At 34.2% G+C, this 11,560-nt stretch overlaps 2 protein-coding genes across 2 annotated transcripts; both read left to right on the top strand.

Annotated features, from left to right (window-relative positions):
- Positions 1 to 264: 264 nt before the first annotated feature.
- Positions 265 to 1,203, top strand: LOC134360632 (olfactory receptor 6C3-like). The gene has a single exon (XM_063075256.1). It carries the CDS (start codon positions 265 to 267, stop codon positions 1,201 to 1,203), a length of 939 nt encoding a protein of 312 aa, XP_062931326.1.
- An 8,823-nt stretch (positions 1,204 to 10,026) lies between these two features.
- LOC134360584 (olfactory receptor 6C1) lies at positions 10,027 to 10,965 on the top strand. Its single transcript, XM_063075162.1, has one exon. The coding sequence runs from the start codon at positions 10,027 to 10,029 to the stop codon at positions 10,963 to 10,965; it is 939 nt and encodes a 312-aa protein (XP_062931232.1).
- The last annotated feature ends 595 nt before the right edge of the window (positions 10,966 to 11,560 follow it).

Raw genomic sequence — 11,560 nt, 5'->3', positions numbered from 1 at the left:
TTATGTGAAGTCATTGATGAAGGGACTTTTAACATTGATCTGTGAATGCATGTTTCCTTTTCAACAGAGGATGTGTTTAATTTTTCTGTTTTAATGGGAATGAAGGAATATTGCAAAGACTCTTAAGGGGAAAATAGTCCATTGCTTCACTTCATTGGAAACATTAACACCAATATTTAAATCTTCAATTCTTTTACATTTCCATTATTCTTTTCTTTTGTTTGTTCTTCAACAATAGAATTTTTTGAAAGAAAAAAGTTCATTATGAGAAACCACACAATAATTACAGAATTCATACTCTTGGGCATATCAGACAGGCCAGAACTTCAGGTTGTGATATTTGTCTTTTTATTTATAACTTACATATTAAGCATCACCGGAAACCTAACCATCATCATCCTCACCTTGATGGACTCTCATCTAAAGACTCCTATGTATTTCTTCCTTCGGAATTTCTCCTTCTCAGAAATTACCTTCACCAGTGTTTCCATCCCTAGATTTTTGGGGGCAATCATTACAAAAGTCAAGACCATTTCCTATAACAAATGTTTAGCTCAATTATTTTTCTTCATCTTCATGGGTGTGTCTGAATTTTTTCTCCTAACTGCCATGTCTTATGATCGTTATGTTGCCATCTGCAAGCCCTTGCATTACACCACCATCATGAACAAGAACATTTGCACCCTGCTTGTCTTTAGTTCTTGGCTGGGAGGATTTCTGACCATTTTCCCACCCCTCATGCTTATCCTCCAGTTAGATTTTTGTGCCTCTAATGTCATCGATCACTTCTCCTGTGACTATTTTCCCATTTTACAACTCTCATGCTCAGATACACGGCTCTTGGAGATGATTGGCTTCTACTTTGCTTTTGTTACTCTGCTGTTCACGTTGGCATTAGTGATTCTGTCCTACATACGCATCATTTGCACCATTCTGAGAATCCCATCTGCCAGTCAGAGGAAAAAGGCTTTCTCCACGGGTTCCTCCCACATGATTGTCATCTCTATCTCTTATGGAAGCTGCATATTCATGTATTTCAAACCCTCAGCTACAGAAAGAGCATCTTTGACCAAAGGAGTAGCTATCCTCAACACTTCAATTGCCCCCATGTTGAACCCTTTTATATATACCCTGAGGAACCAGCAAGTAAAACAAGCTTTCAAAAACTTAGTCCATAAAGTAGTGTTTTATAAAAACAAATGAAAGTATATATTAACATAAAAGAATGTCATTGTGAAGATTCAACTATGGAAAATGAGATTTTAACTTTCCACTACCCCATATCCACCTCAGGGCTACCTGCAAAGCTGAGCTCATTTGCTTCAGCTTTCTTTTTAACCTGAAAGTGACTATGTTGTGTCTTCTTTTAAAACCATCTGAAGGTTTCATGTAATCATTGATTTACAATTCTGAATAGAAAACTAGTGGCTGTCAAACATAAATCACTTTGCTGGTTATTCTAAATAATTAAAAATTTTTATACCTCAATGGCTCAAAGGAGTAAACACTATTTAAATCAATTTACTCAAATTGTTTCTTCTCTTTACTAACAGTTTATTTTTAAAGACTATATGAAACATGAACTTAATTAAATATCTGCAACAAACATATTATGCGCAGGCTTTCTGTATTATCTGTCCAACTCTTCCTACTCAACTGATGGATTTGGGTATTTGTTTTCCTACTTAGAAATAATTTTAAATTCATTGTACTCTTTATTTCTTAGTTATGTTAAAGGCATATGCTATATATGTTCTTATTTATCTGCATTTGTATTTGAAATTATATAAAAAAGATGAATGTTTAAGCAATCACCATTACTTTTAGGAAGCTGGAAGTCTGAAAGGAATTTTCCAAGTAATAATAGCTCCTCTGTAGAGCGCACTTACTCTGAGCCATATGCTGGGCTAGGTATGTTCTACATTATATCTTATTCAATCTTCACAGCCATATGGCAAAATAGACATGATTATCTCTTTTTTACAAATGTGTAAATTGATGCTTAGAAAAGTTGAGTAGTTTGTCTGAGTAGCCAGTATGATGGCCTAATTTATAAAACAAACAAATAAACAAACTAGTCTTTGCTCTATTTTTATACATAGTAGAAAATGTGTTTAAGTACCTGAAAACTGTGCATAACTTTTACTAGGACCTGAACAATATTAGTGTCTTTTTCAGTAACATTCTCTCATTTGGACGTTATTATGTTGTTGTAGTCTAGTTAGGGAAGGTACTAACTCCTAATATCACAATCGGCCTATAAATTATAACATTAATTAATCAAAACAAGGTTTGTCAACTGCCATTGCTTGTGAGCAATGGTGTGAGTAGGCAAAAACAGTAAAAATTGTTAGTAGTATTATCATAGTAAAAATTCTTATTGGAATGCAGATTAAAAGTAATGGAGATAATGAATGTATTTAGTCAAGGTAGTGAATACCCAGCTTTAAAAACAGCGTGGAGAATTGGGTAGAGATCCACATGAGGAAATTAGCTATTTGACCGCTCTCTCTGCATTAAAAAATAATGACAAGGGGAAAAAATTCACACAGTCTTATTGTTTGTTTGTTGTTATTTTCTGTCTCATTGGACACAGTCCCCCAAGCTTCCTTTTCCAATGTAACTGCTAATGTGTATTATGTTTTATATTCCTTAGTGTTTTGTGTACATTCCTCTTCTGGCAATTTTGATTCATGAATTAGTCCCCTGGAGCCAGTGGCAGAAAGTAGATAAAGTATACGATAGTTCATGCTCCATAAAATCTATGTAGAAACAATCCCAGTTTTAAAACACCTTCTGATATTTTTTCTATTTTATATTTTTGCTCCTTCTTCACTCTATATAATCAAATATATATATATATATATATATATATCCACTCTGGATAAAATGGGACAATTAAGACAAAAACACTGAAAATAGAAAGCAAACTTGTTCAATGAGAGAAAGAGAGAATGTTCTAAAATATTCTGGTCCCTGGATTACAACAGTGGCATTTGCTAATATTTTTACTATTCCAGCATTTGAGAGTTAGCCAAACTGTATGAAAATCAGAGGTAAGTCAGACATAAAGAAGGCAGAGGAAGTGTCAAATCTTAGCATTGATTCCTTAATTAACAGCTCAACTTTTGATCAAATTAATTAGGATATACTGGGGTTGTATTTTAAAACTTGGCATATTTAAAATGTATGAAAAGGATTAATATGTTTTACTATTATATAAGTTTATTCAGTCTCTATAAATTAAAAGCAGGAAATTAGTATCTGTAAGTCTCTGTGTTTTTAACTGAATATAGGCTACACAGTTATGTGTTTAAGAACAGACTTTAATTTTAGGTAGTCTGAGATTATCTTTGTCATTTGCTAGCTATATGAATTAATTTAAGTTACATAATCTCTTTGAGCCTCAGCTCTTCATTTGGAAAAACTGTGTTATAAGAACTAAATGAAATAAAGTATAAAACTTTTTAGGCCACTTGAATACATATTGCCTTTAATAACTCACAACTAATATGAATATCCTTCCTAACACTGGGATTTAATTCCAAATAAAAGAAAAATAAAATAAATAATATGGCTACTTGTATAGCCTATTAAGTGCAATACAATTTAAAGAATAGTTTTACTTATATAGTTTTATTTATGTAATTTCAATTAATTCTCAAAAACAATCTTGAAATTTCAATTCCATTTTAAATAGAGAAAAATTAAAGCTTAAAGTATTATGTAAATTATCCACATCTATTAAATTGCCTATTTGTATTTTTAATGCATGCCTTTAAAAATCATACACTTTCTGTGATAAATTGGCCTTATAATGGCATAAAAAAGAAATTAATAGTGTTTTTGATGCCATAATTCTATTATTAATTTATTTCCTTTTCCTTCCATGTTTAAATTACAGATGGCTAGTTAATGAACTGAAAGTGTGAGGTTATTAGTGGATACTTGATATCAACCCTTATAAATGTGACTGTTGTTATTTAATTATCATTAAATGTGATTTGCTGATATCCCTCTTCCCTTGATTTGTTTCTTTTTCTTTTTTTTTTTTTTTAAATTTTATTTTGTCGATATACATTGTAGCTGATTAATGCTCCCCATCACCAAAACCTCCCTCCCTTCTCCCTCCCCCCCTCCCCCCAACAATGTCCTTTCTGTTTGCTTGTTGTATCAACTTCAAATAATTGTGGTTGTTATATCTTCTTCCCCCCCCCCCCCCCGGTTTGTGTGTGTATGTGTGTATGTGTGTGTGTGAATTTATATATTAATTTTTAGCTCCCACCAATAAGTGAGAACATGTGGTATTTCTCTTTCTGTGCCTGACTTGTTTCACTTAATATAATTCTCTCGAGGTCCATCCATGTTGTTGCAAATGGCAGTATTTCATTCGTTTTTATAGCTGAGTAGTATTCCATTGTGTAGATGTACCACATTTTCCGTATCCACTCATCTGATGATGGGCATTTGGGCTGGTTCCAACTCTTGGCTATTGTAAAGAGTGCTGCGATGAACATTGGGGAACAGGTATACCTTCGACTTGATGATTTCCATTCCTCTGGGTATATTCCCAACAGTGGGATGGCTGGGTCGTATGGTAGATCTATCTGCAATTGTTTGAGGAACCTCCATACCATTTTCCATAGAGGCTGCACCATTTTGCAGTCCCACCAACAATGTATGAGAGTTCCTTTTTCTCCGCAGCCTCGCCAGCATTTATCGTTCATAGTCTTTTGGATTTTAGCCATCCTAACTGGGGTGAGATGGTATCTCAATGTGGTTTTGATTTGCATTTCCCGGATGCTGAGTGATGTTGAGCATTTTTTCATATGTCTGTTGGCCATTTGGATATCTTCCTTAGAGAAATGCCTACTTAGCTCTTTTGCCCATTTTTTAATTGGGTTGCTTGTTTTCTTCTTGTAAAGTTGTTTGAGTTCCTTATATATTCTGGATATTAATCCTTTGTCAGATGTATATTTTGCAAATATTTTCTCCCACTCTGTTGGTTGTCTTTTAACTCTTTTAATTGTTTCTTTTGCTGTGCAGAAGCTTTTTAGTTTGATATAATCCCATTTGTTTATTTTTCCTTTGGTTGCCCATGCTTTTGGGGTCGTATTCATGAAGTCTGTGCCCAGTCCTATTTCCTGAAGTGTTTCCCCTATGTTTTCTTTAAGAAGTTTTATTGTCTCAGGGTGTATATTTAAATCCTTAATCCATTTTGAGTTGATTTTAGTATACGGTGAGAGGTATGGGTCTAGTTTCATTCTCCTGCATATGGATATCCAGTTATCCCAGCACCATTTGCTGAAGAGGCAGTCCCTTCCCCAGTGAATAGGCTTGGTGCCTTTGTCAAAGATCAGATGGCAGTAAGTGTGAGGGTTGATTTCTGGATTCTCTATTCTATTCCATTGGTCAGTGTGTCTGTTTTTATGCCAGTACCATACTGTTTTGGTTATTATAGCTTTGTAGTATAGCTTACCCTTGATTTGTTTCTATACACACCCGTATGAATGCAGAAAATTGAACCTGCCCATCATTATTGAAATGAAAAAATATAATTTATCCATATTTCTCCAGGGAAACAGTAATCTAAAATAATTATAAAAATAGTAAAAATCAATTCATTCTAATAAAATAATTATTTCAACCACTCAGTGGGTTCTCCTGATGAGTCTTTGTTTCATTCAGGCTGACAGAAGTTTTCAAAGGAACATTTGTGCTGCAGCCCACAGCCTGAAATGACTGAGCAGTGCCAGAGTGTTTTTAGTGTAATGATGAACCTGAGTTAGATTGCCCACAACAGTGAATTAAATAATTTCCCTTTCTTTTCCATTAACCTAAACCTTGAAGAATTATTTACATTTATAAAGTAGAAAGAAACAGGATGGCCTGATCGGTAAAATACATTTGTTTTGGAGATATGCTTTGTGAAATTTTTCTAATGACCTCTAATGAGATTTAGCTGAACAAGAGAGACTTGAATAAACATAGAAAAAGTTGGAAAAACTATACTTTAAATGTTATTATATTACTAAGGGAGGTCTCAACCCTATGCAACATAAAAAATTATTAAAAACAAAACACACACACACACACACACACACACACACCCCAGAAATACGATGGGACCATTCAAAGTCTCTAGTTTACTCTCTCAAAGGGACGTCTCTACATTCTTCAAATCTAACATACTCTTTAATATAGAGTTCCTTTCTCACCATGGACACCAAAGAAATTTCCAGTATCTTACCGAGTTTCTTTAGAGGGCCATTGTTAATATTTACTTGATGACAGGGATTTGGGAAGAGCAGGATATGGAAATGTTTTCAGAATGAAAGCCCTGATGCTTTACAGCCATCTTTTTTTTTTTTTTTTTTAACAAATATTAAATATCACTGTTAGTTTTCACTTTGAATGGGTCAAAGAATCCATCTCAGGAATCCTTAGAAAGCAAGTAAAAGTCATTTTGATTAAATGGGTGGCAGGAAATGAAAGCTTAATAGCCTAAGTCATGTTCTTCCAGGAGATATGAATCTGTATTCAGAAATAAAAAGCTAAAGTGATTAGTTAAATGCTTGCAGGTATCCTTCATGCTCTACATGAATACATTCTTGGATCTTTAAGGCTCTAGGAATCATATGCACCTTGTTGAATATTGAAGTTGAGTTCTACCAGAGTACTATGAATCCGGATCATTATTATAAAACTCATTTTAAGTTGGAATATATGTACAATCCATATAATTTTCATAAATATTTGTACATAAAAGCATAATATGCCCCCTTCAGTTATTGATATTGGATCACCTGCTTCTAGTATTTAAGCCTGTTCCTGTGGTCTTTGAAGACTGGTTAGAGAAGTGTTTGCTTTTTGTGATGCTTTCATGACCACTCGCAATACTTATTTATAAGTTCCCTCACAGCTCTAACTAGCAGCAAAAAAAAAAAAAGTGAGTCTTGGTATTATTATTCACAAAAGTGTTAAAATTAACAGTAAATTTAAGAGGAAATACATATGTATAAAAGTTGAAATATGGTTAATAATACAGTGCATTGATACAGTGTTCACTATGAAATAGTACTCATATAAGGAAAATATGGTATATTTACACAATATACCATAGAAGAGAATGAAATACTGCCATTCTCAGCAACATGGATGAACTTGAAGAAAATTATTTTAAGTGAAATAAGCCAGGCACAGAAAGAGAAAAGAGAAATGCCATATGTCCTCACTTATAAGTGGAGGCTAAAAAATAAATAAATAAACAAAAAAGAAAGATGCAAAAGTAACAATAATACGTTGAACTTTCAAAAGTAGAGAACAGAACTGAGGTTACCAGAGGTAGGAAAGGGGGTGGGGGGTAAAGGAGAAATTGGCAAAGAATGATGAAAATCGATTATATTGCATAATGTTGAATATACTAATTATCTTTATTTGAACATCGCGTATTGCACACAGTTATTGATATTCAATGCTGTACCCCACAAATATGTACAATCAACTATGTTCCAAGAAAAAATAAATAAATTTTTAAAATAATAATAAAAAAACATGTATTAACATGTATTTTGAAAAACTTGAACCTCTGCTGTAAGTTGTTGTGGAAACTTCGATTTTGAGACTGAAACCAAATCTTGTCTATTCGATGAGAATGGACTTTGTGACTTCAAGGTGTTATAAAAAACTTGCACTTTTGATGAAAACCAAACCCTAATGAAATAGGAGTGATGTTACTGGGGCAGAAATAAAGCAAATTGAAAGGATGAATTGTAAAGAAGTTTAAGGAAAATAATTTAGAAATAATGTTTTATGAGTTTTTCTTTAAATTTATGTGTCAATAAAACATGATATCCTTTACATATCTTTTGTTCTAAATTTACTCAAAACAGGAAATTTGGACCAACTATGTAAACACATCTTGTAAAGTAAGTAATGTAACAAATATATTTTGCAAAACAAGGAAAAGAACCTAATATTCAGGCTAGAATGTAACATAAAATAGAGATGCTATGCAGTTGACAGCAGCATGTGATTCAACAACAAACTCAACATTAATTAATTAGGTGAGTGTTTCTTTAAAACTTGCTATCACTATACTTAGCACTGGTTTATGTTGAAATAGTTTTGAAGATAAGATCCTGTCTTAACTTTCAAGAATGCACAGAGTAATGGATTAATTCATAGGAGATTTCAGCATAATATATGTGTGCTGGGTTGGAAAGAATGAGTATAAGGTTCTTATGACATGCAAACAATGGGTATTAAACTTAGTGTTGTGGAAATAAGGAAGGAGGTGATTTGGGGTGTCATTACAATGTGCTACCCACAAAGCTATTTATATCCACATCCATATATATATATATATATATATATATATATATGGATGTGGATATATATCCATATATATATATATATATATGTTACTGACTCCAAGCTTCACAATTACTTTCAGAAGGATTATTACTAAGGAGGAGCAGAGAAACAAACTGGCCATGGGTAGCAATGCTGATGTGCTATGAATATCTAACATGATTCAGGTGTGGTGATCAAAATCCTGGCTGAAGATAGGAGAAGTGGAGAGAGTGTGTGTGTGTGTGTGTGTGTGTGTGTGTGTGTGTGTGTGTGTGTGTGTGTGTGTGTGTGTGTGTGGTGCTGGTGGGGTGAAGGAGGCAGATACATCATGGTGGGGGAGGAAAGCACTGTGTAGAAAAGATGGAAGAGCAAAGGTAAGATTCACTTGCCTAGAATGCCTAACAGGTGCTGTACAACCAGGTCACTTCTACCCTATTCTTTGTTATTGTTGTTCTTATGTGGTTCTCTTAGTGTTAAATATATTTATTATTATTTATCTAACACAGTCTTTTACACGGGACACCATTCTAAGCCCAAAGGTTTTTGGCTCAGTGGTTAGGGAACACTTTCTTCATAGAACAATGCCTTATATGGCTTTCTTTAAATGTTAAGCATTTTTCTAAATTCTTCACATGTATTAACTTATTTAAGGCTCACAAGAGCTTTATGAGATAGAATTGTATACAGAAGAAGAAACTGTGTATTTATAGATGAGGAAACTGAGGCACAGAAATGTTGTTATTTTCAGACCAAGTAAGTGGAATGGATTTAAAACTAGTTATCCTCATTCTTTTCTCTTGCCTATAATTACGGCAATATCATTTTAACTCCAAAAAAGTTTAAACTATTTTTAAAATACAAATAAATAAAATATTAAACAAGCTCTCTTACAGAACAGTTATCTATCTCTTTAACTGGGGGCATTCTTCTCAAATATTAGTAATAATAATTATATTTATTATTTTAATTAGGAAGCAAAGTATATTGCATAGGAATAAAAGTCATAAAAATGACACATAGGTAGGCTGAAACATCACGAAATATTGCAAAATATTTATATGCAATAAACCTCAGTTTTAAGCCCTTACATTGATTTCTACTTCTTTCTCTGTGCTATCCCTAACGTCTGAGATTGCTCATGGCAATGGTTTCAATATTTCTGAATTGCAATGAGGTAGTAGTAGAAGTCGAAAAAACTCAGTGTTCATGAAAGTTGATAGATGGCTGAGAACAAAAAATTACTTTAAAAAAATAAAGCATATTTCCAACTTTGAGAATTCTCATTGTAATTAAATGCTTACATAAAGGAGAAATTTGTACAGGGATTGGAGCAATAAAACAAAGGTGATCCTCATTGGGAAGGAAATTTGTAGACATATTTCTTAAAGGTAATAGGTAGTATTTGAAGTCAGAAAAGTCTGATTACACATCCTGGTGTGATACTGAACTTTTCTTTAACCCACCTTAACCAACGAATCTTCACCTATAAAAGAAAAAATTTAAAGTATCACTGTTATTATCTGGTGACCTTAAATTTTCCCTGAAGGTAGAAATGGCATACTATTTCAGCCAAATTCCAGCTCCACTGTTGGATATTTGTTAACCACAACTCTGAAAGTTTGTTCTTTGTGCTTTCTCCTATAAGCCTGGCAGAAGAAAAGCAACTAAAGAATGAGAAACCATACAGAAATAACACAGTTTATCCTCCTGGGATTGTCAGATGACCCAAAGCTTCAGGTTGTGGTCTTTGTCTTTTTGCTTATCACCTACATGCTCAGTATCACTGGGAACCTGACCATTGTCACCCTCACCCTGCTGGACTCCCACCTCCAGACCCCCATGTATTTCTTCCTCAGAAATTTCTCCTTATTAGAAGTTTCATTCACATCTGTCAGTATACCCAAGTTTCTGGATACCATTATTTCAGGAGATAAAACCATTTCCTTTAATAATTGCATAGCTCAGCTATTTTTCTTCATTCTCTTGGGAGTCACTGAGTTTTACCTCCTGGCTGCCATGTCTTATGACCGTTATGCTGCCATCTGCAAGCCTCTGCATTACATGAGCATCATGAATCACAGAGTCTGCGCACTGCTTGTATTTGCTTCTTGGCTGGTTTCATTCTTGATCATATTCCCTGCACTCATGTTACTTTTAAAGCTTGATTACTGTGGGTCTAATATTATTGACCATTTCACCTGTGATTATTTTCCCCTGCTGCAACTTTCTTGTTCAGACACAAAATTCCTAGAGAAAATGGGATTTTCCTGTGCCGTGTTTACTCTAATGTTCACTTTGGCTTTGATATTTCTATCTTACATATATATCATCAGAACAATTTTGAGGATTCCATCTACTAGCCAGAGGACAAAGGCCTTTTCTACATGTTCTTCCCACATGATTGTCATCTCCATTTCTTATGGAAGCTGCATTTTCATGTACATTAAACCCTCAGCAAAAGACAGGGTATCTTTGAGCAAGGGAGTTGCTGTGCTGAACACCTCAGTAGCCCCCATGCTGAACCCCTTTATCTACAGCCTGAGAAACCAACAAGTCAAGCGAGCCTTCAGGGACATGGCAAAGAAGACTATGTTTTTCTCAAGTAGATGAAAAGAGAAAGGTGCTGTCATAAATTAAAGGCACATTGAAGGGCAATCTGAAAAACACGAACAAAGGTTTAGCAGCCGATTCAAGTCAATATGGCCTCCCTGTCATCCTTGTTCCTTCTCTTTCTTTTTTCTAACAGTTTATAAGTATACTTGTTCAATATATTTCTCACCCAATTTAAATTACTTTTCTTATATCTATCTTACTCCCCACTCTTCTTATAATTTGTTTATTATAACTTCTTAAACAATAATTATTTTATAAATAAAATTGTATTTTTTTTTCCCTTTTTTTGTCTTTTTCGTGACCGGCACTCAGCCAGTGAGTGCACCGGCCATTCCTATATAGGATCCGAACCCGCGGCGGGCGCGCCGCCGCGCTCCCAGCGCCGCTGCGCTCCCAGCGCCGCACTCTCCCAAGTGTGCCACGGGCTCGGCTCTAAAATTGTATTTTGAGATCTATTCAGGGAGAAAAAAAACCTAGACACAGAGGAGACACTTTATAAATATTGATGTGTATTATGTAACATACAGAGCAAATGTAATCTTGTTTTTCATTTTTTTTTACAGAAATTCCCTTCACTATATTGTAGCTTCTC

The sequence above is a fragment of the Cynocephalus volans genome, chromosome 12 (genome assembly GCF_027409185.1).
Source record: "Cynocephalus volans isolate mCynVol1 chromosome 12, mCynVol1.pri, whole genome shotgun sequence".
Taxonomy (NCBI): domain Eukaryota; kingdom Metazoa; phylum Chordata; class Mammalia; order Dermoptera; family Cynocephalidae; genus Cynocephalus; species Cynocephalus volans.
This window is presented reverse-complemented; position numbering and strand designations above follow the sequence as displayed.